At 42.0% G+C, this 25,043-nt stretch overlaps 1 protein-coding gene and 1 long non-coding RNA gene across 2 annotated transcripts; one reads left to right on the top strand and one right to left on the bottom strand.

Annotated features, from left to right (window-relative positions):
* Window positions 1-3,367: 3,367 nt before the first annotated feature.
* LOC134314312 (uncharacterized) lies at window positions 3,368-4,445 on the top strand. The gene is made up of 3 exons (XR_010012364.1): window positions 3,368-3,652; window positions 3,788-3,901; window positions 4,049-4,445. It is a non-coding gene; the product is annotated as an uncharacterized LOC134314312 (long non-coding RNA).
* Window positions 4,446-4,558: 113 nt separating this feature from the next.
* utp25 (UTP25 small subunit processor component) lies at window positions 4,559-15,931 on the bottom strand. Its single transcript, XM_062994888.1, has 13 exons — window positions 15,803-15,931; window positions 15,618-15,657; window positions 14,131-14,314; window positions 13,337-13,534; window positions 12,634-12,722; window positions 12,023-12,212; window positions 11,265-11,461; window positions 10,543-10,759; window positions 9,788-9,990; window positions 9,351-9,533; window positions 5,757-5,866; window positions 5,307-5,552; window positions 4,559-4,964 (listed from the first exon to the last, which is right to left on the bottom strand). Exons 1-13 carry the CDS (start codon window positions 15,901-15,903, stop codon window positions 4,709-4,711), a joined length of 2,214 nt encoding a protein of 737 aa, XP_062850958.1. The 5' UTR covers window positions 15,904-15,931; the 3' UTR covers window positions 4,559-4,708.
* Window positions 15,932-25,043: the final 9,112 nt, after the last annotated feature.

Consider the following 25,043-nt stretch of genomic DNA (forward strand, 5'->3'; position numbering starts at 1 on the left):
GAATCGATTCTTTGAGCATCATAGTTGAAATGAAACAGACTGAATCAAACGATTGACTTGATTCCTTATGAAGCTTCCAATCAATCTAATCGTTGCCAACTCCACCATTGCAATTCACCTGTTAGTGTGATACAGTTATCTCATGCACACAGTCACGCTATACACACAGTAAATACTACCCCAACAGTGCAGGCACCTCGACAAAAGCTGAAACTGCACAGCAGCAATGAAACCCCATCAGCTTTCCTGCAGGTATGGCCAGTTGTGACTGTTAAATGCTCAGTGAGGTTGATAATTCAAACGTCTAAAGGGTTTGAACAACATTTTCAGGTCTGTTATCCCTTCCCTGTTTTTTGAATGACATTTCCATGCTTCCTGTCAGATGAAATGAGATCAGACCTCATTAATTACAGGAAGTAATTATAGAAATGAGACTGGGAGGCAGAGATGAGAGAAAATGATGCAAATGATGAGATGAAATGGGCAGCCTGTAGTGTTAGAGCTGCACAGTCATGCATGGCTGTATTAGGATTGTAATGATTTCTTTAACCATTCTTTTCTGTGATTAAATGATTGGAGCAAATATATGTTAACACAGGTAAACAAAATGCAGAAGCTTGTGTGGACAGTGAGACCAGTGTTCCATGAGATTTTAATAGACAAAATAAAAAAGAGAAAATAAACCCTTCAGTAAGATGCCCCTCTGTTAACTTTCATTAAAAACCTGTTTTCATGTGTAGAAGTGATAAATAATACATTTTAAATAATAAAGCCCAGCGAAATAATGCATGTGATTTAAAATGTTGAATTTAAACAGTTTATTTTTGATCGGTGTATGATAGCCTCAAATTATCTGGTGCCCTTATTGTTCCATACACTCTTATGCTCTTTTACACACTGGAGAATCCCACAAAGATTTCCATTATAATCGGCTCCCACCATCATAGACACACACACACACACACAGATGAGTGAATGGGCAAATGAACAGTGTGACCTTCAGCACTGACAATTTCTATCTGCAACCCCCACCCCCCAAAAGAATCCCAGTCATTTACCAGTCCAAACTAAACATGGTGAAGCAGCATTTAGCTGTTGGGCTGCATATAACTGGAACAGACTGCCAGGAGATATTAGATGTTCCTCAAATGTAGAAATCTTTAAATCCAGGTTAAAAACATTTCTTTTTTCTTGTGCCTATGATTGAGCTCAAAATTTTTGCCATTACCCTCATTTTACCATATTTCTTCATATCTCTCTTGTTTGAATTTCATGTTCTTAATTGTAACTAAATGTTTGCAAGAAGTCTTTCTGAGGTTTTAGATCTCAGGAATGTTTTAATGCTTTTAATTAATATATACAGTGTATCACAAAAGTGAGTACACCCCTCACATTTCTGCAGATATTTAAGTATATCTTTTCATGGGACAACACTGACAAAATGACACTTTGACACAATGAAAAGTAGTCTGTGTGCAGCTTATATAACAGTGTAAATTTATTCTTCCCTCAAAATAACTCAATATACAGCCATTAATGTCTAAACCACCGGCAACAAAAGTGAGTACACCCCTAAGAGACTACACCCCTAAATGTCCAAATTGAGCACTGCTTGTCATTTTCCCTCAAAAATGTCATGTGATTTGTTAGTGTTACTAGGTCTCAGGTGTGTATAGGGAGCAGGTGTGTTCAATTTAGTAGTACAGCTCTCACACTCTCTCATACTGGTCACTGAAAGTTCCAACATGGCACCTCATGGCAAAGAACTCTCTGAGGATCTTAAAAGACGAATTGTTGTGCTACATGAAGATGGCCAAGACTACAAGAAGATTGCCAACACCCTGAAACTGAGCTGCAGCACAGTGGCCAAGATCATCCAGCGTTTTAAAAGAGCAGGATCCACTCAGAACAGACCTCGCGTTGGTTGTCCAAAGAAGCTGAGTGCACATGCTCAGCGTCACATCCAACTGCTGTCTTTGAAAGATAGGCGCAGGAGTGCTGTCAGCATTGCTGCAGAGATTGAAAAGGTGGGGGGTCAGCCTGTCAGTGCTCAGACCATACGCCGCACACTACATCAAATCGGTCTGCATGGCTGTCACCCCAGAAGGAAGCCTCTTCTGAAGTCTCTACACAAGAAAGCCTGCAAACAGTTTGCTGAAGACATGTCAACAAAGGACATGGATTACTGGAACCATGTCCTATGGTCTGATGAGACCAAGATTAATTTGTTTGGTTCAGATGGTCTCAAGCATGTGTGGCGGCAATCAGGTGAGGAGTACAAAGATAAGTGTGTCATGCCTACAGTCAAGCATGGTGGTGGGAATGCCATGGTCTGGGGCTGCATGAGTGCAGCAGGTGTTGGGGAGTTACATTTCATTGAGGGACACATGAACTCCAATATGTACTGTGAAATACTGAAGCAGAGCATGATCCCCTCCCTCCGGAAACTGGGTCGCAGGGCAGTGTTCCAGCATGATAATGACCCCAAACACACCTCTAAGACGACCACTGCTTTATTGAAGAGGCTGAGGGTAAAGGTGATGGACTGGCCAAGCATGTCTCCAGACCTAAACCCAATAGAACATCTTTGGGGCATCCTCAAGCGGAAGGTGGAGGAGCGCAAAGTCTCGAATATCCGCCAGCTCTGTGATGTCATCATGGAGGAGTGGAAAAGCATTCCAGTGGCAACCTGTGAAGCTCTGGTAAACTCCATGCCCAGGAGAGTTAAGGCAGTTCTGGGAAATAATGGTGGCCACACAAAATATTGACACTTCAGGAACTTTCAATAAGGGGTGTACTCACTTTTGTTACCAGTGGTTTAGACATTAATGGCTGTATATTGAGTTATTTTGAGGGAAGAATAAATTTACACTGTTATATAAGCTGCACACAGACTACTTTTCATTGTGTCAAAGTGTCATTTTGTCAGTGTTGTCCCATGAAAAGATATACTTAAATATCTGCAGAAATGTGAGGGGTGTACTCACTTCTGTGATACACTGTATATATATTTTTTTCCCTTATGTAAAGCACTTTGAATTGCCACTGTGTATGAAAGGTGCTATACAAATAAACTTGCCTTGCCTTGCCTACCTTTTCAATGAAGACCAAAAAAAGACAAACAAAAATGTACTTTGTATTCTAACTACACCTTGTACTTTCTGTATAGGATCGGTACCCAGTGCAGGATGTACTTCTGTCCTGCGGCCAGTGTTTACAGCATTTACTGAACCCAGGGTGACACTGATCAAGATCAAGCAGTGATTAAAGATGACAATGTGTGTGTGGTGCTTGGCTGAGACACTATGAACAGTTATTTAATTCTCTGAGTCTGAAGAATTTTTGCTGAACATTATGTGATGTTTGACCTTGTTTTGCTTTACAAGGTTTTTCAGGCTGTACAGGTCAGTGGAGGTGTGGTTGTGTACAGTGGCTTTGAGGTTGTACAAAGGTTGAGCTGTGTCCTTGTAAGATTATTTTAAAAGCCTTCTAATGTTTTGTGAGAATGGAGCATGGATGGAGGGATGGATGAAGAAGGTAAATGGAGTACATCAGATGGAGCTCTACAAGTACAATCCGATCCATCCCATCACAGAGCAACACTTCATTAAAATCCAATCTCTGATAATGGATGCACATCCTGGTCTGGACAGTAGGTGCAATCTGACCTTGTACATTCAGATTGTTATTCGATCTGCATATCTTGATGAAAATCACAACCTGAATTGCGATGTATTTAAATAGGCATTTTATTAAGAACACCTGTACCGCCCTTGATCTGTTTCAGGGACCAACACCAGAAAGGAAAAGAAGTCTGACTGGAGTAAAGTAATTTTCGAGACACCAGTTTTTTCTGGTGGAATCCGGGGAATGCAGTTCTGTGGGCAGAAATGAAAGAGAGGTATACTCTCTCCTTAGACATACATTATAGAGCAAAAGTATATGGACACCACTCCTAAATACTAAGTTCAGGTGTTTAAGCCACACCCATTGATAAAAGCTGTATAAATGAATTTATAGAACAAATAATTTGCTTCTCTCTTTGCAGCAACAGTTTAGGGAAGACTCATTCCTGCATGAACTGAGCACAATGCAAGGGTTTGACCACTTTGATGTGAAAGAACCCCAGTGGCCTGGCCCGAGCTCTGACCTCAACCCTATAGAACACCATGGAGCCTTCCCATCCAACATCACTGTCCGGCTACATCACTGTCGGCTACATCACCTCCTGACCCCAAAAATGCACTTTTGACAGGATGAGCATAAATTCCAACACAGTCCAAAATATTTAAAAAGAAAATGGAAAAGTGTATGCTTTTAGAACAGGATGTCTGACAGGCTTATGGTCAAGTGTTCATGTACTTTCTGCAATATACAGTACATGTGTATTTAAAAACTACTGCTTTTGAAGTACTTATGCCAAATCAAACCCTCACAATGTACATGGAGCCACTTGTTTTTCTGGACTAGAAAATGAATGTGTGGAAAACAATACAGTATACAATAACAATTTCAAATAATATTTTCAATAATTTCAAACACTAAAAACAAACAGAGAGAAAATTAAATCCCTTTATTTTTATAAAGGGGTATAAATGTAAAGTTGTCCAATCTCAGTAGGGCTGAGACTTGCTGTATTGCCAGTCAACTGTACAGTCTATCTGTCATATTTTCATTTATTGTCCAAACTGCACCCCCTCCACTCTCATTAACTCTTCTCCTCACCAGTAATGAAGAGATGGACAGATTTGTTGGACTGGATCATGTTGGCGGCCCGCTCGGCGCCCACGATGGCGGCCAGCGTGTACACGTCATAACGGGAATACAGGGCGGTGCAGGTGAAGTTGGCGCTGCTCTTGACTTCAGTAGTGCCAACGCACAGCATGTTACATACCTCACTGTAGAAATTAGCACGAGTGGGCAAACCATAAAAGATCAGGTTCTGGATTCCCCTGATGGTGTATCTGAGAGGAGAGGAAAGCAGTGGAATGTGTTAGATAGAACCATCAGTATTTCTCACATGAAACACAAAGTCCATTATTTCCATTTTCTCCTCCCAGAGTTTCCCCTTTAATTCCCCACTACAATTCCTATGTGTATCAACGTCTTGACCAGGCAGCAGAAGTCGCTACTGCGACCCCCCCCCCCCCCCCACACACACACACACACACTCTCACCCCAATAATAATACTCGAATTAGATTGAATTTATTTCAGTATCACATCAGCAGATACTTGTAATATCAGTACTGACAGGGAAAAATCAGACAGGGTGCCTCCCTAATCATTAAGTGTGCTGCCAGTTACCTTTTGTAAAAGTGGAATCTCTCTGTGAAGAGCAAAAACTGTTTTTCTCCGGTCAGGAAGTGATGTCGTGCCCGGGAGATTTCTGAGCTGGAGGCGTACTCGCCGATGACAGTAAAACTTGCATCCTGCTTCTTCAAAAAGTTCCTCAAACGTACGAAATCAAAATATGATGGTACGTAGATCATAGTGTGCGACATTACAGAGTCTCTGTACTGGGGCAGCACCTTGTCCACAAAGAACTGGAACCTGAAGCATTATGGGACATAAATTAACATGTTGGTTTTATAGAAACTATAACATTTTTATGTAAATGCTGCAGTTTTTCTTTATCTTTGGAAAAGAAATGAACTGAACGGCTCCATCTAGTGTTCAGTATCCATACAGCAGGGTGAGAACTAGATTTCACCATGAGAACGGTTTGGAAAATATCATTATTTATACCAAACTGACCTGGCATCATGATCTGTAAAACTCTCAGCCGGGAACATCTGGAAGACGTGAGGCAGCTGGATGTGGACCTGGCAAATGGAGCCAGTTTTAGGGAGGTTTTTAACACACACCTGAAATGCAGAGAGAAAGCATGATGTGCATGTGTTCGATAATCTCAAATCTGTCAAAGCTAGACACCACAAGAAATCCTTGCTAGTGTGTGTGTGTGTGTGTATGTTACCTGTCCTCTGTAGCTGTGTCAGTGTGTGTGAGTGTGTGTGTTACCTGTCCTCTGTAGTTGTGGCAGTGTGTGTGTGTTAGCTGTCCTCTGTAGTTGTGGCAGTGTGTGTGTGTTACTTGTCCTCTATAGTTGTGGCAGTGTGTGTGTGTGTTACCTGTCCTCTGTAGTTGTGGCAGTGTGTGTGTGTGTTACCTGTCCTCTGTAGTTGTGGCAGTGTGTGTGTGTGTGTTACCTGTCCTCTGTAGTTGTGGCAGTGTGTGTGTGTGTTACCTGTCCTCTGTAGTTGTGGCAGTGTGTGTGTGTGTTACCTGTCCTCTGTAGTTGTGGCAGTGTGTGTGTGTGTTACCTGTCCTCTGTAGTTGTGGCAGTGTGTGTGTGTTACCTGTCCTCTGTAGTTGTGGCAGTGTGTGTGTGTTACCTGTCCTCTGTAGTTGTGGCAGTGTGTGTGTGTGTTACCTGTCCTCTGTAGTTGTGGCAGTGTGTGTGTGTGTGTGTGTGTGTTACCTGTCCTCTGTAGTTGTGGCAGTGTGTGTGTGTGTGTGTGTGTGTGTGTGTGTGTTACCTGTCCTCTGTAGTTGTGGCAGTGTGTGTGTGTGTGTGTGTGTGTTACCTGTCCTCTGTAGTTGTGGCAGTGTGTGTGTGTTACCTGTCCTCTGTAGTTGTGGCAGTGTGTGTGTGTGTGTTACCTGTCCTCTGTAGTTGTGGCAGTGTGTGTGTGTTACCTGTCCTCTGTAGTTGTGGCAGTGTGTGTGTGTTACCTGTCCTCTGTAGTTGTGGCAGTGTGTGTGTGTGTTACCTGTCATCTGTAGTTGTGGCAGTGTGTGTGTGTTACCTGTCCTCTGTAGTTGTGGCAGTGTGTGTTACCTGTCCTCTGTAGTTGTGGCAGTGTGTGTGTGTGTGTGTTACCTGTCCTCTGTAGTTGTGGCAGTGTGTGTTACCTGTCATCTGTAGTTGTGGCAGTGTGTGTGTGTTACCTGTCCTCTGTAGTTGTGGCAGTGTGTGTTACCTGTCCTCTGTAGTTGTGGCAGTGTGTGTGTGTGTGTGTTACTTGTCCTCTGTAGTTGTGGCAGTGTGTGTGTGTGTTACCTGTCCTCTGTAGTTGTGGCAGTGTGTGTGTGTGTGTTACCTGTCCTCTGTAGTTGTGGCAGTGTGTGTGTGTGTTACCTGTCCTCTGTAGTTGTGGCAGTGTGTGTGTGTGTGTGTGTGTTACCTGTCCTCTGTAGTTGTGGCAGTGTGTGTGTGTGTTACTTGTCCTCTGTAGTTGTGGCAGTGTGTGTGTGTTACCTGTCCTCTGTAGTTGTGGCAGTGTGTGTTACCTGTCCTCTGTAGTTGTGGCAGTGTGTGTGTGTTACCTGTCCTCTGTAGTTGTGGCAGTGTGTGTGTGTGTGTTACCTGTCCTCTGTAGTTGTGGCAGTGTGTGTGTGTGTTACCTGTCCTCTGTAGTTGTGGCAGTGTGTGTGTGTGTGTTACCTGTCCTCTATAGTTGTGGCAGTGTGTGTGTGTGTTACCTGTCCTCTGTAGTTGTGGCAGTGTGTGTGTGTGTTACCTGTCCTCTGTAGTTGTGGCAGTGTGTGTGTGTGTTACCTGTCCTCTGTAGTTGTGGCAGTGTGTGTGTGTGTGTTACCTGTCCTCTGTAGTTGTGGCAGTGTGTGTGTGTTACCTGTCCTCTGTAGTTGTGGCAGTGTGTGTGTGTTACCTGTCCTCTGTAGTTGTGGCAGTGTGTGTTACCTGTCCTCTATAGTTGTGGCAGTGTGTGTGTGTTACCTGTCCTCTGTAGTTGTGGCAGTGTGTGTTACCTGTCCTCTGTAGTTGTGGCAGTGTGTGTGTGTGTGTGTGTTACCTGTCCTCTATAGTTGTGGCAGTGTGTGTTACCTGTCCTCTGTAATTGTGGCAGTGTGTGTGTGTTACCTGTCCTCTGTAATTGTGGCAGTGTGTGTGTGTGTTACCTGTCCTCTGTAGTTGTGGCAGTGTGTGTGTGTTACCTGTCCTCTGTAGTTGTGGCAGTGTGTGTTACCTGTCCTCTGTAGTTGTGGCAGTGTGTGTGTGTTACCTGTCCTCTGTAGTTGTGGCAGTGTGTGTTACCTGTCCTCTGTAATTGTGGCAGTGTGTGTGTGTGTTACCTGTCCTCTGTAATTGTGGCAGTGTGTGTGTGTTACCTGTCCTCTGTAGTTGTGGCAGTGTGTGTGTGTTACCTGTCCTCTGTAGTTGTGGCAGTGTGTGTGTTACCTGTCCTCTGTAGTTGTGGCAGTGTGTGTGTGTTACCTGTCCTCTGTAGTTGTGGCAGTGTGTGTGTGTTACCTGTCCTCTGTAGTTGTGGCAGTGTGTGTGTTACCTGTCCTCTGTAGTTGTGGCAGTGTGTGTGTGTGTTACCTGTCCTCTGTAGTTGTGGCAGTGTGTGTGTGTGTTACCTGTCCTCTGTAGTTGTGGCAGTGTGTGTGTGTGTTACCTGTCCTCTGTAGTTGTGGCAGTGTGTGTGTGTGTTACCTGTCCTCTGTAGTTGTGGCAGTGTGTGTGTGTGTTACCTGTCCTCTGTAGTTGTGGCAGTGTGTGTGTGTGTTACCTGTCCTCTGTAGTTGTGGCAGTGTGTGTGTGTGTGTTACCTGTCCTCTGTAGTTGTGGCAGTGTGTGTGTGTGTTACCTGTCCTCTGTAGTTGTGGCAGTGTGTGTGTGTGTTACCTGTCCTCTGTAGTTGTGGCAGTGTGTGTGTGTGTGTGTTACCTGTCCTCTGTAGTTGTGGCAGTGTGTGTGTGTGTTACCTGTCCTCTGTAGTTGTGGCAGTGTGTGTGTTACCTGTCCTCTGTAGTTGTGGCAGTGTGTGTGTTACCTGTCCTCTGTAGTTGTGGCAGTGTGTGTGTGTGTTACCTGTCCTCTGTAGTTGTGGCAGTGTGTGTGTGTGTGTTACCTGTCCTCTGTAGTTGTGGCAGTGTGTGTGTGTGTGTGTGTTACCTGTCCTCTATAGTTGTGGCAGTGTGTGTGTTACCTGTCCTCTGTAGTTGTGGCAGTGTGTGTGTGTGTGTTACCTGTCCTCTATAGTTGTGGCAGTGTGTGTGTGTGTGTGTTACCTGTCCTCTATAGTTGTGGCAGTGTGTGTGTGTTACCTGTCCTCTGTAGTTGTGGCAGTGTGTGTGTGTGTGTTACCTGTCCTCTGTAGTTGTGGCAGTGTGTGTGTGTGTTACCTGTCCTCTATAGTTGTGGCAGTGTGTGTGTGTGTGTTACCTGTCCTCTGTAGTTGTGGCAGTGTGTGTGTTACCTGTCCTCTGTAGTTGTGGCAGTGTGTGTGTGTGTGTTACCTGTCCTCTGTAGTTGTGGCAGTGTGTGTGTGTGTGTGTTACCTGTCCTCTGTAGTTGTGGCAGTGTGTGTGTGTGTGTGTTACCTGTCCTCTGTAGTTGTGGCAGTGTTTAGACAGGATGTTGTTGATCTGAGGATCAGGAATGGAACTGAAGACCAGCGTCTGTCTGTAGAACTGAGCCCAGTTGTTCAGGTTCCACATTCGTACCCGGGAGAAATCCACACCGTGAGAGTCCAGCGGCTGCAGGTTCATATGCTTCATTATGTGCTGCAACATGAACACACATCCATCATCTCACATTACTGCTCCTACTGGAACCTCAGCCGAGTTCATGAAGTCAACAGTTCATGGCAACATAACCACCTGACCTCACAAATTCTCTTTTGACCAAACAGACACAAATTCCCCCAGACACACTTCAAAATCTTTTGCAGACCCTTTCCAAAAGAGTATCAGGGGTCCACATACTTTTGGCTGTGTAAAGTGGCTTAATCATTTTGAAGAGCAGCTGATGTTCTCACCAGTACATGTTCCCAGTTCTGCATGAGAATCACGTCACTCTGTTCCAGCACCAGCAGCTCAATGGAGGACAGGAAGTCAAAATCCCGCTGAGCGTCGCCCTCCACACCAATCAGTGTCCTCACACCCAGCGGAGAGGCGATGATGATGTCAGAGGAGTAAAACGGAGAGTAGAGACGCATGCTGCGCTTCAGGATGGACACGCCTATTCACACACACACACACACACACACACACACACACACACACACACACACACACAGCAGTTTAATGTTGAGTAAAAATCTTTACAATATGTGAGTTTATATTATTCAGACAGAGATAAGGAAGTGTTGCAGAAATGCAGTCTGATAGCTCAATTAGCTGCACCTTACACACACACAAGCACTCTCACATTCACACAAACATGCACTCACACACAAACAGACGCACACTAACAAACAGACACAAACACATGCACTCACACACAGAAACACACAAACACATGCACTCACACAGAGACACAAACACATGCACTTACATAACACACACTCACACAGTCACATGCAAGCTCATACATGCAGACACACACAAAAACACTCACAGACAGAGACACACACTCAAACACACACACTCAAACACACACACTCAAACACACACACTCAAACACACACACTCAAACACACACACTCAAACACACACACTCAAACACACACACACACACACACACATTAAACCTGCTTTAGTCAGTAAGAGAGCAGGCTGATCTGATACACACCGATCCTGAAGTGATCATCGATGTTTCCTGAAAACACAGCGTGATAATCATCAGGTCTGTTCAGATTGGTCGGTTTGGAGTTGGGCCCCTCTCCGTATTCATCTTTATATCTCTTCTTGTTACTGACGTCCATCTTCTTGCCATCCTTCTCCAGAAGGGAGATGAAAGTCTGAACGATCCGCAGAGCCCCGTCCCGAAACGGCACCAGAATTAAAACCTGCAAGAGGACAAAGAATGTGAATTTACTACTGGTACATCCTTGCAACAGACTACCAGCCTTTCACACTGCATAACTAAAAGTATGTGGACACCCCTTCTAATGATCAAATCACTTGTTTTAGCCACACACGGTTTCCAACTTTATGGCAACAGTTTGAGAAAGGCCCTTGCCTTTCCTGGTAATTATGAGCCAGGACGTCAGGACATGCTCTTTCAACAAGTGCAACTCTTTCAATAGGTGCAAATGCCAACAGACACACTTTAAAATCTCGTAGAAAACCTTCTCAGAAGAGTGGAGGCTGGTATAGCTGCAAAAACTGGAAACTTAATAATAATAATTCCAATGGCTCCAGAATGGAATGTTTAACTCAGGTGTAGTCAGGTGTCCCCATTTTTCTAGTCATTTTTCTAGTCATCTCTACCTTGTGTCCATGTTTTCTAGAAAAATGACCCATTGCAACCCTGACCAGGTTAAATAAGAATAAAAAAATGTGGCACGTTACCTTAGGTCTGGTGAGTCCTTGGTCTCGGAACTCACGTTCCTCCCCACCTTTGACCTCCTTGAGCGTGGAATTATGGGTAAGAACTCTGGAATTAGCCTTCAGCACATGGTTCAGTACGTGAAGACAGTACACTTGCCGTGTCTCTGCTACCCCACCCAGTACGGAGCATTCTGGGTAATAAATGTCTCTGTAGGAACCTACACACCAAAACATCACACAGACATCAAATCAGAGCCTAATCAGACCAGTGTGAAGCTGCAGGATTCCCTACTGTACCCTGTTCACCATGTAGACACACTACAAGGCAGAATCCTTCTGTTCTGATTAAATGTGGTTTTAGCTATATAGAGACAAAGGTCATGCCATAAAGAATCCATATAGTGAATTGGGTGTGAGGTTTGGGACCTCATTAGTAACTGTATAGTAAATAAGGTGTGTGGTTGACCTTGGAGACTATATAGTATGATATACAGTATACAATATAGTATAATACGATGGGTGAGTTGGAACACAGTTACATAGTTTAGATTATATAGTGCAACGGGTTGGGACACATCCCGAGTGATTATATAGTAAATAGAATTGGTGGTTTGGAACACAGCCCCTGACACTACATAATAAACAGGGTGTGGTGTTAGGCATACGGTCCCAGTGTAGTGAACATGGTGTGTGGTTTTGGACACATCCAAGTGATTATATAGTAAATAGGACATGTGACATGTGGACAGATGATGGTGTGTATGGGCGTTTACACTCACCCATGATCTTCAGCAGCTCGTTCTGCAGGTCGGAGAATCCCGAACCTTCAGATGTGGTGGGCTGATTGAGTGCAGACCATTTAGGCTCTAGTGTTTGATGGAAGTGAGGAAGAGGGACAGATGAGGACGGACCCAGTGAGGGAAACCGATCTAGTGGATGCACACACTGCAGAACCCCCAATCTGGACCACTGAGGATGAAGAAACACATTTTCAACCTAAATCTAATCATGTAGATGAAAAAATAATCACCACAACAACCTGTGTAACATCTTACTCCAACAGACTGGTGACTTCTCTGTGCCCATAAATAGAGCCTAGTTCTACTGTACCACCCCTTCCACCCCCGACTTGCAATAAATGAGAAGCTGCTGGATCACAAGTGACAATGTCCACAGTGCAGTGAGCTTTACACCAACCAGGTGCAACATAACGCCTGTCTGACTGTGAACAGTGTCAGCCATGCTTCAGCTGCTTCGTACTCATGCCAGAGTTGTTTCATTGTAATGCTTATTTCCATTTCTCTCTGCATGAGGTTACAGTATGGGTTTCCTTCCTGATCTTGGTAAAGAGACCACTGCTCCACACACTTCAGGTTGAACATGATCTTACCTTGAGCTGAGTTCTGATTTTAAAGCCTTCCGAGATTTTCTTCACCTCCGCTTCACTCAGCTCCGTTTCCTGGTGCTTTATAAACACGTCTGTGTAAAAGCAAGATGGGGATACATTACACCACATGGCCAAAAGTATACGGACACCTGAGCATGAACTTGGCATTAAATTACGAGGGATCTTCAAAAAGAGAGAAGTAGTACTCGGTCGTGTCTGAGAGACTGAGAGATGCTTATAGTCCGGATTTAGCGCCATCTGATTTCTACTTTTTGGACACTCAAAGAAGCTTTAAAGGAAAAAGATTTCCATGTAATGATGATGTGAAAGCAGCGGTGCATCAGCAGCTACATGCTCAACCAAAAACATTTTTTGCTGATGGCATTAAAAAGTTGGTACGACGCTGGGAAAAATTCATCAAAAGGTTACTGTGTAGAAAAGTGATGTCATTTGTTTTTGAAATTCTTAATAGAGTTAAAAAAGTGTGGAAACTTTCTGAAGAACCCTGGTAAAAACGTCAGTAAGAAACATTTTTTCATGTCTTGTTTTCTCACATTGATAAATTTCATGATATTTGCTCATTTGAGGCCTTCTACACATCCCCAAAAATGGGACGTGGCAAATTAAGACCTGGAATGAGGTGAACGATGAGATTCAATTGACAGTACGATACTGTGACCTTGTTTTCATTAAAGGGTGTAATTACCTTCTTGTAGATGATTAGTTCTCTCCTGCTCCCCATCATTTGACAGATTTGACTCTAAACAGAACTCAGCTTCATGTGATTTATCAGTGAACTCCTCCTCTCCCTCCGTTTGCTTCACTCCATCCACATCTTCATCCTCCACAGCTTCTCCATCCACTTCATCCTCATCATCTCCACTTTCTTCTACATCTTCCTCCTCTGTTACAGAAAGATTATAACTAGAGACTAAAGATTATAACAAACAGATTCCTTTTATCTGTCAAGTGGATTCTGGTTTTTACTTCTGGTACAAACTAAACAAGGCATACATTTCAAGTCAAAACAACAATAACAAAGAACATGGGGAAGGTCAACCGGGTTGCTCATTGCTGCAGCAGCAATTGTGCCCTCTGCTGGCTGGTCGAGGAGCCTGCAGGAGAGATGACTGATTCACCTAAACGATAATGCCCTTTGTGAGACTGAACAGAAGTGGTCGCAAAGGGAATGATAGCCTGTGGGTCTGCTTGGTCAGGGTGGGGTGTGCAGCAGTGGAGTAAGTTACAACTGAGAACTGGATATGACTAGAATGAGAGGAAAATACAATCTGTATTCAGATTGTTGAACTGGTTGCACTGGCAGTGCTTCTGTTTATCCTACTTTTCCACTTTACTGTGACTTCACCTAGGTTACGCAGTTTTTTATAGTATAAATTATAAAGACGTGCTGACCTGAAGCTTGTGATGCATTTTATATCGTAATCAGAGGCCTACTGTATATGGGGAACAAAATGTGTGTTTGAGGTTTCAGAAAATAACCTTCATCAGCGTCAACCAATTCCTGCTCTGCATCATCTTCGTCCTCCTCTTCCTCACTCTCCTCATCCTCACTGTCATTATCAGCGCTGGTGCCCATGGTAGAGAGCAGCTTTTCATATGCAGTCAGTTTTTCCTCCTCCGTTTCATCATCACTCTCAGCACTGAAGTTCTCAGATCTCTTCGTCTGTCAGGGTCAGGAATTACACACAGGTGGAAAATATGGAGGAATCTTCCGGTTAGTTAAACGTTAAACACATACGAGCAATTTAAAGCAAATAACTTACCTATGTGTACACACACCATGCCTTGAAAAGAGCGGTTCCCTAGAACAATTTCACTTAAGTTACTTTTTTAAAAACTTTGAAGTACTACGACAGTCGAATGATCTCAGGTTGTTTTAGGGATAATTACTCGCATGCATCAGTGCAACCACTTGAACCTGAGACTGAATATTTCTGTGTTGTGTGAAAATATAAATGTTTGTTTTTTGGGAGCACAGGTGCAATCTCTTCTAACACCTTATTGAGCTCATGACGTTGTGTATCACACTCAAATTTGACCACAAATCAGATTTCTTTCCACCCAGTTCCTGCTAAAAATAAAAATCCTGGATGGAATTTGCTTGTCTTTAAATTTCATCCCTGCCCAGAGCATCTCTGTCTGTGTAGTCAATGTGATAGCAACAGTTAGTTTTGATTCTATGTCTAGTAGGAACGGTTATCTAGGAAGCCAAAAAGGAGTGTGAGCGTGCTGTTTCACAGTGACAAATAAAAATCATACCACTCTGCTCAAGGCTTAATTCCTATTGATAATTGCCACATCGCTTTACTCTTAATCTGCATAAAGTTAAACTTTGCTCAACTTTTTCGAGGGCCCACTTTCAGACGTCAACACTGGAAATCACCAGCTCTAACTATTAATGAATGAAAGCTGGTTGCTTTCATTACATTTACATTACTGCCTCTGTGAACCCAAGTTAAAGAGTGATAAAGTTACTGTGTCCTTCCTGTCAGCTTTAAACCTTCAGGTTGTTCTTCTCTGACCTCTGTTATTAACAAGGTATTGCAGAACTGCCGCTCACTGGATGTATTTTTCGTTTTTTGTACTGATCTATGTAAATACATGTGGAGGCGTTTAGCTGATAATCCAAGCAGATCAGCTGTGTTTGTCAAACTCAAACCAGGCTGTCTGATAGCAACAACCAACACTCCAACTCACTATATTAATGATAATTTAATTTATTGATAATATAATAGGACACTTCTTCATTACGATGTTTGATGTGAAGACGAACTAAAGCTGCTGTTCCGAGTCTGTGTGTGCTTTTGTTGTAGTAAGTTTTAGAAATCTTTGCTGACATTGATCACTGCAGTTATGAAACTGATAAACATTTCAGATTTAAAGACAATTAAAGTCATAATTATCCAGGTAGCTAACTGTGACTGGACATAAACATTTTAAGCAATAATATTGTTGTTAGAACTCACCAAGTGAATAATCTGAGTTTTCTCAGGCCTTTCCACGACACTAAAACGAAACAAGATAATAAAGATTAATAACTATTTATTGATGTATTTACTGATTTCAGCTAGTGAGTTAGCATTAGCTGCTAGTTGTTATTATAGCGTTATGCCAGTAATAAATGTGCACTAATAGATAAATCGATACGCACTGATCATGAAACGGATGCTGCTCTCCGAATTCCTTCAGGTGTTTCTTCTGTTTCTTACTTAAATCAGTAAAAATCTGTTGTTTTTGTTTCCGTTTCCCCATGATTACACTCACATGTGCTGCTCGCTGCAAATCTTCTTTTACTGCTGGTGATTCCTGCAGGTCAGTGCGCCGCTGTTTGTTTCGCCTCCTGTCGGTCTGCAGCAGTACTGCAGTACAACACTGCGTGCGTCAAGTCACAAGTTTACAGACACTGATGAGAGACGTGTTTTACATGACATTCTTGGAATTTTTATAATTTCTTAAACTGTTCCTTTTCTGTAGGAAATTTTGTGTCAGTTTGTGGAAGGCCCTTTCTTGCTCCACTGTGATTGCAACCTTAACCACTATAAAGACATGATTTGATGGCTTAACCAGTTTGGTGAGAAGAAATGCCAGTGGCCAGCATAGAGCTCTGACCTCGACCCTAATGAACACCTATTAAATGAACTGGAACATTGACTGTGAGCAAGGCCTTTTGTCTAGCAGCAGTGTCTGCCCTTACAATAGGGCACACATTTTCATAGACACAGGCCAATTGTTTTGGGAAACCCATTACAGAAGACTGGAGGCATTTATAGTCAAAAATCAATTTGGGATAGGATGACAAAGAAGATCATGGTTAGGTGTCTGCATACTTTTGCCCATATAGTATCTCAATTTAGCATTTTTCTTCCACTATAGTCATTTCCAGTTCCCTACTGCAATTCCTACTGCACAACCTTGATTTATCTCATTTACACATTTTGCAGCATAATGCCAAGAAAAGAAATGTTACAAAAGCAGAAAGAAAAGGAACTACAGCAAGCAGCTCAGGGTAGCAGCTCTCTTTTATCCTGGATTAGGCCATCTACCAGTAAAGCAAATGAGGGAGATGTATCAGTATCAGTTGTTTGGTTATTAAATAGCATGAACAATATGGACTTGTTTTTGCCTGTTTTTCATTTATTTATGCAATTTGATAATTTTAATTATTTGATTAGATGTTTATTGATTGTGTTAACAAAATAAATATGTAAGTTAAATATTCTACTGTTTTTTTTTATTAATAATTCTGGCGATGGGTGCCCCTTTTTTTGGCTTGAGCACCTGCCCCCAAAAATGTCTGTGCACGTGCCTGACCACTAGTACAGCTGACTTGACCAGCCAGCAGAGGTCACATCTGCAGTGGCAACGAGAAAACAGTTGACCTTCCCTCTCTCTTAGTTACAACCAATTGTGCCTGTTAAATGCAGAGCCAGATCAATATCACTGCTGAGATACAACCTCAGCTCAAACTCTCTTTGGTGATGAGTTAACACAATAGACAGCAGCTCCACCCGAGCGTCCGATGCTAGTAAAAATTAATCATGGAACTATGACTAAATGAATTTGTTACGCAGATCTTAGCATGACAGTTTGTAGAGACACAAGGGACCCAATTTCAACTGCTTTTATGAAATCTTACACATTTAAATACAGTTGAATCCTGTGAGGAGTCTTTGTGTTTAGAGAACCTCATGCTAAGCTACTGCTTCATAAATGTCCTTTAAAATTAGCAAAATGTTATTATTTCTGTGGCCACATGCAGCATTTTATATATTTTTTATCCCTCTTTTTGGACAGTGTTGGACAATAAATAATTCTCAGAAAGGTGAATCATATTGGTTTCATTTCTGTGCCAGGGTCTCAGGGCAGATCAATAATGGAATGTGTGTAACCTCACTAATGTTTGGCTCTGCATGTGATTGATTTGATCATTGAAAATCAGAACTTTTTTATAAACAGAACCACATGTACACACACTGAGCACATGCAGCATTTTATACCCTTATTTATTTATTTTTCACCCCCGCACTGCATCATTTAACCCGCTCCAGCTTCTCGTCCCATACACTCCCTGAGTTTCAGCACAGGGGGTTTAAACAGTGATTAGGATGCTTATTAATAACAGCCGGGCAGGCGGCCAGCCAAAACACACACACACACACACACACACACACACACACACAGTGCTTGGAGGGGAGTCATAAACACACTCAGAGGGCTTGAAAAACAGAGAGCTGGTGCCAAAACCTCCCTCCTAAAGTGATCATCAGAAACCTTTCACTCTTTATTCACTACGTACACCTAGGGATAATTTAGAGCAGACAATCCACCTTTGGCAAGATTTTAAAGAACGGAAAAAACTGGAATAGCTGGATTCAACCCACAAAGACGAGTTTGAACCCAGGTCCTCAGGATCTGTGAGCTTTGCAGCATTCACAGTACCTGCTGCACCACAACCAGTCACCCACACAAGCAGAAGCATTGATGCCCACACTTCTAAACCTCAGGTCTGTTACTGAAATGCATTAATGCACAGGTGGCAAGACCAGCTTTGTTCCACCTTCACACCTTTGCAGCTCTAAGTTACTTTTAGTTGTGAATGAATAAGTGAGTGAGTGAATGTGCCCAGTAATAGATTGGAAATTGACCCACTACAACTCTGACCACAAAGGAGTGAGTAATAGCTGCTAAGTGGGAGCAAAAAATAGATGAATGTGGCCATGGTTTTTATAGGTTGCCAGCCATTTTGCTTGATCACCTTACTTTAGCCTCACTGGAGGGCTTACGAGCATGAAGGACCCATTTAAGGTCCTCCCACAGTGTGCCAGTAAGGTCAAAGTCCAAGACCTTAATTTGTCTGCTTTGTTTGAGAACCTGAAAGAAAAGGTGTGAGGTGCAAACTATTGTAAATAGTACTGTTAGTTTATTTATTAATCTGACTGAAGTCGCTGCTCATTTCTGTACTTTTTGCACTTTTTAACTCGTGATGCTGACTCAGGATGATCATCATGATCATGGTAAGCTCGCAGCAGGTGGGTTTGATTTTGCTTCGTTGAAGCTGCTTTATAAAGAGATCAGTGATGAAACAACACACATGTTTACAGCCGTCACAGTTTAATTATCCACATCAAGATCAACACGGCTGTAAGCTTTAATTAGTAGAGGAGAACGCTTTTGAAGGAAAAGCAGGCCGCGGGCTCATGCCATGTGTGTTGTGCACAGCTGGAAAGCATCTCCAGCTGCTGAGTTCATGTGGAATAGTATTATAGTGAAATGCCATTATAGCTACATAAGCAACACCTGTGTTTTCGATTGGAATGGCACCCTGACGGGCAGTGCCACCCTCAGAAAGAAAAGTAAATGGAGAAAGGCAAGCATTGACCAGTCGAATCCTATTAGTTGAACTGGCATAAAGCACTTGCACATTTACTTATTCACTCACCAATTGAAGCAGTCAAACCTCCATCTGCTTGAATGCAGGGGGTAGTAGGAAGCCAGCACACTCAGAGTTTTTTTTTTTTTTTACTTTTTAGACAGTGACCAGAGGTGAGGATTGAACCCAGGCCTCTAGGACCCTGGTGCTTTGGTGCTTACCTAGATTGCAAGCATCACAACTTCTATCTAGGCTGAAATCCCCTACACACACTCAAAAATCTCTTAAAAGGCCTTGACAGAACAGTGGAGGCTGTTATAGCTGCAAAGTGTATTCAATAATGACCATGGTTTTGGAGTAGGATGTCCAACAATCTTAAAGTTGGTGTCCACATAATTTTGGTCATATGCTATATATGACATAGGATATTTAAGATCTTGGAAGGTTATTTTCACACCTCTGTTAACGTTGTAGGTTGTGCTTTTTGTGTGAGCTTTGCAGGATGAGCTTTCCACTTTTAGGAAGAGTAGCAAGAGTACTGGATTTTCTTTATATGTAGACAGTTTTAAGACTCACCGTGGACTGATTTGTAGATTTTTTATGGCTTGTTATACAGTTTTAATAGGACAAGTCACTTCTGTAACTTCCACCTTAAAAATGTCCCAATAATGAATCAATGTGTTGAATTAAGAGATTTTAATTTATTTATTTCTAAATTATTTATTTATTTTAACATCATGTTTTACACACTTTGGTTACATTAATTTCAGGACAGGTAATTACAGGTTACACAAGTTTCATCAGTTTAAGTCTTTAATGTCAAACACAGTCATGGACAATTTTGTATCTCCAATTCACCTGGACCTTCTTCGACCTTCTTGCTGTGAGGCAACAGTGCTACCCACCGAGCCACCGTACCGCCCTGAATAAAGAGATAAGAGAACAATAGTGTGTGTTATACATTTGGGCCTGAAGGTTTATATTTTGAAGGATTGTAAGTTCACTCCAGTGGGTTCACAAACTTTTTTCCTGCAACCCCCTGTAAGTTGCAGCCCAGCTTCTTCCTGGGGCAGACTGACTGTATGAGGATTTTAAGTAGTAAGTCTACAGGAGATTCTTCATTTCTTCTCTCTGCTGGAAGGCCATCATTCGATCTGTTTCTCCACAGCTTTTCTTTCTCGAGGAGGAACCTCCTCATCCCTTCATCCCTCCATCTCTGCTGGGGTCTGTGATGAAGAGCCAGTCAGAAGATGAAGCAAAAACACTCGACTCGGCATGAATGCACAACTTTGTTTATCTACCACTGATCTCCTGCAATGAAATGATTTTTGTCTTCATTTCATAGTGTTTTATTTGAATTCTCTGAAACGTGGGAAATCAGGACATGGTTCCACTGAGAAATTCAACTATTTAAACTCAAAGAGAAAAAAAACACGCTGAGAAGAAAGAAATATTTAACCACGTTAGTTTGAACTTTAGTTTAAACTATTAATGTTATTATATTGTTTTATTCTATTATTTATTTGTGGTCATTCTTCTTCTTAATATAATTATTAATATTATTACTGCGGTCAAGTGGATTCCGACTCCTGGCCACCATACGAATACTGTTTCTCCAGACTATTCTGTCTACTGTTTAGTGGCTTGTTTATTGTTCCTCTTGATGTTTCGATCATCTTGTCGCTGAACGTCCTTTTCTAAAATAATTGTCATTTCCAAATAAATTGTTTCTTCTCATAATGTGCCCAAAAAAGAGCTTCAAGTTTGGAAATTTGAGATATAAGTACTAAACTAGAGAATAGAGAATAGAATAGAATGCCTTTATTTGTCATATATACATATACACGTGTAAAGTACAATGAAATTCTTTTTTTGAATATCCCAGATTGTTTGGAAGCTGGGGTCAGAGCGCAGGTCAGCCATTGTACGGCGCCCTGGAGCAGAGAGGGTTAAGGGCCTTTCTCGAGGGCCCAGCAGTGGCTGAATAGCAGAGCTGGAATTTCCTTTCGTTACATAGCCCAAAGCTCTACCCACTAGACTACCACTGTCCCGTTACTTAAATATTAACAGAAAACATAATGATAAGCAAAAAACTATTTTAATTACAAATATCAATTCCAGAAAAGTTGGGACTACAATCTTTTTTACTAAAAATGTATAAATTGTAGTAAAAAAAGAATCTGTGATTTGTTTTACTCTATTGAATCTTTATTTAACTTTCCACATATTTCCACATATTTTTCTGATCAGCTTTATTGTATTTCATAAATATTAATTAATTTAGAATTGATCTGCAAAACACTCTAAAAAAGTTGGGACAGAGGCAAAATAAGAGAGAAAAGTTAATAGAATATTGGAGGTACAATGTTTTGAAATGTTCCACAGTAAACAGGTGAATTGGTAACAGGTGAAGGAATCATGACTGGGTCTAAAAGGAGGATCAGTCAGTGAAAGCAAAGATCGCTTTGTGCCACACCATCCAGGATGAATTCCTGCCCTATACCCGGAGTTTCTATGCAGGACTATGCAGGACCAACTGCAACCCTGACCAGGATGAACGACAAATCAATTTCTTTTGTTAAAAAGAACAAAAGACCAACATAACATACATAACTTCTCATGATTTAATTGGCGTAATTGTGAAAAAATTACAGAAGCTTGTTGAGACCTTCATATGTTTCCAATTTCAGGTATGATGATTAATTTTGACATTTTTCCCTCAGTGTATCACATTCCCACTGATTTATCCAATATCAGGCTCCTGTAACCCAGTATCCATGACGATAGTAACCTTATCATTAGCTCATGGTTAGACCTCTCAGTGGAACTGATGAACTGATGAGGAGGCCGAAGGTGAAGAAAAGTACAGCTGGTGTTTTCCAGTTCTGTATTTATTTCACATTCATTAACTTTCCGTTTCCTGTTAGTTAAATCAACTTGGCCATCTTCAGGATCATTCTATTAGTTTATCGGCTCGAATTAAGTAGTTTAGATAAGGAACCGGGTCAACATCACTGTAGACTTGAGGAGCACAACCAGCTGGATAAAATACAGGAAAAACCTCAAACAATATGTTAATATGTTAATATGAGCTGACAAGCAATAGGACCACCATGTTGCTTCAAAACATTATTTTCTGAAAGTTTCGATAGATATCCTGAATTGTTTCCTGTGAAATGTTGGAGGAATTTCTTCCATCCTGTAGTCCAGACTGTCCCATAACAATTTAATTAAATTAAACTTTAGTAAGCATGAAAAAGGCTCAGCTTCATCCTGGACTTCTTCAAACCACCAATAATTTTGGCAGCATGTATGTGATCAACAAGTTGGAACATGGGAACATCTTCAAGAGAGTGTTTAGATAAAAAACACAAGGAAACAATAGTTCCATGAATTAAAAACAGCTGTAACACTGATGTAACTGTCCACAATCAAGTAGGCTTTACATTGCCTCAGGGTTTGATGATGCAGAGCAGAAGAAAAGAGTGTTAAGACTGCTGATTAAAAACACACGCTGGAACCAGAGCTGTGATCTCGAATACATCGTATCGAATCTCAGCTCTACCTGATAACTAAGGCTGAGCGGCCACATGAACAACGATTGGCCTGTTGTTCAGATATGGGCGGGACTAAGCCGGATGGGGTCTCTCTCCCATGACTGGTGCAGTTACGACCTCTGCTGACTGATCGATGGTGCCTGCACAGAGATGAAAAAAGAGTGCTCTCAGGGTGTGTCTCTCCGTACACAACGCTGAGCTGCGCTGCACTTGTCAAAGTGTAGGTGATAAGATGCATACGGCACGCTGCCCACGTGTCGGAGGGGGCGTGGGTTAGCTTCGTTCTCCTCAATCAGAGCAGGGATCGGCATTGGTGGAGAGGAAGCATGACACAATCGGGTAATTGGATGAGCTAAAAAGGGAGAAAATGCATAAACAAAAAAAAAACAAAAAAAGATGGATCACATGGATGAAGAAGAAGCAGGAGCTTCATTCATCCTTTCTTTCTTTCATTTAAAGCTTGTTTGAGTATGGACATTGTCAGCCACGTTCCAGCAGCTCCAGCAGTTTTTGGTGGTCATTGGAATACATTTTAAAATCCAAGCACACGGTGACACGACATTTATCACGACAGTAAATAGTATCCATGAAGCACCAACATCTGGAAACATCTGCACTTATTACAGTTCTAGAAATCAGTTTCCAGTGTGTTACTGAAGCTGCTTTTCTAAAGATCCATTGATACACTTGCAGATTTTACACGTCAGGAACATTTAAAAGAATCCTGCAGTTTCAGCGATACTGACACAGTGTGAGTGTGTAAGTGTGTGTGTGCTTTAGCAGGGTGTGTTCATTCTCCTCATGACTGAACCACAGTAATAACAATAATCAAAACTTTAACAAAGACGCCAGTGTGCTGGGATGAAACCTGCTGTTCTGCTCCGTCCATCAAACCACTTTCTTCTTCTAATAATAATAAAAATGAGCATTTTTTGGTGTTTTTTTTATCTGGGACATGATTCCAATTCCCTGCTTTTTGTGTTGCTGGAATTCTTTTATGTACATGATTAATTATATATCAATGTTAAATTTGTTATGTTAAAAATCACAATCGGCATCAAAAGAACAAAAAACAGCTTCAACTTTTTCCTTTTTTTATTTATTAATGTTTTTATTTCAGGAAACTTGAAATATATTGAAAAGTTTGGGGTGGCAAGGTGGTGCAGTTTGAAGCAATGTTGGCTCACAGCAAGAAGGGTCTGGGTTTGATTCCCCAGCCGAATAGCCAAGGTCCTTTCTGTGTGGAGTTTGCAAGATCTTCCAGTGTCCATGTGGGTTTCCATCAGATGCTCCAGTTTCTTTCCACAAGGAGTTATGAGGAGGCCAAATGGAGCTACAAAAATTGCCATGTGTGTGTGTGTGTGTGTGTGACCTGTGATAAATCTGCCCGAGTTGTTTCCTGCCTTTCGTCCAATGAATCGGGCCCACCGCAACCAGGACCAGAATATATCGGTGATAAAACAAACATATAAAGAATGAACGAGTGAAAAGTTTGGACACTGAATGTGAATTTGTTTCCACTAGATGTCCTCATCACCCTACAAACTTTGAACCGGTACTAACCTCATGACTCGTGTTGAATCGTACTGTTAAAGTCCCACTTTACCTGTGTAACTGGGATTTTGTCCCCAGTGTGAAAACATTAAATGGCCCCCAGCAGAAAACTGGTTTACAAGGTGCTACAGCTATTTTTAATTATTGTGGATGCGGTAAATCATGTTGTTAAAACATTCAAAGCCAAATTTGAATACAAATCAAGTGTCAGCATACACTGCGGACCATGCTACTCTCTAAGTATTCTTCCACCACTCCAGGTGTCCTGACCAAACAGTAGAAGCTTCTGGTGTGGCAGCATGGAGGCTATCCTCCATCATCTTTTTCTCTTCTGGACTCAGGTTCAGTGTCTGAGTCTGGGGTCCCGGTGGCTATGAGCTAAACCAGTGGTCCCCAACCACCGGGCTGCGGACCGGTACCGGTGCGTGGGTCATTTATTACCGGGCCGCACAGAAAGAATAAATAATTAGAGCTCACTACATCAGCAATGCAAACACTGCTTGCATTTCCAACAAACTGGTGTTTATCGTCTCATATCACCCCCAGGTGGAAGCAGCATCTCGTTGCAGCGAAAAAAGCTAATTTGTGAGCAGTATAGTTATTTTATTTTAAATCCTCCCGCCCCCGCCGGTCAGTAAAATAATATCTTATATGAAACCGGTCCGTGGTGCAAAAAAGGTTGGGGAGCACTGAGCCGTGAAGGTCTGACCGAATTTTTCAGTAACGAGTAATCTAACGCGTTACTATTTCCAATCCAGTAATCAGATTAAAGTTACATATCCAAGTTACTGTGCGTTACTATTTTTGTCATTTTCCTTAGTAAAAAGATATATATTTGCTTTCTTCTTGCGTCTCGGGGAGTGACGTCTGGCCTATGCGACAGTTAAGTCACGGGCTGCGTCCGGAATCGG

The sequence above is a fragment of the Trichomycterus rosablanca genome, chromosome 5, assembly GCF_030014385.1.
Source record: "Trichomycterus rosablanca isolate fTriRos1 chromosome 5, fTriRos1.hap1, whole genome shotgun sequence".
Classification (NCBI taxonomy): domain Eukaryota; kingdom Metazoa; phylum Chordata; class Actinopteri; order Siluriformes; family Trichomycteridae; genus Trichomycterus; species Trichomycterus rosablanca.

What these genes read in the sequence shown, in the direction of transcription:
- utp25 (XM_062994888.1), bottom strand. Translation starts at nt 15,903, where the DNA reads ATGGGGAAACGGAAACAAAAACAACAGATTTTTACTGATTTAAGTAAG. An exon ending in CGAGCTGCTGAAGATCATGG is followed by an intron (nt 11,462 to 12,022) that starts GTGAGTGTAAAC and finishes TTTGGTGTGTAG; the next exon opens with GTTCCTACAGAGACATTTAT. An exon ending in TTTACAGATCATGATGCCAG is followed by an intron (nt 5,553 to 5,756) that starts GTCAGTTTGGTA and finishes ATAATGCTTCAG; the next exon opens with GTTCCAGTTCTTTGTGGACA.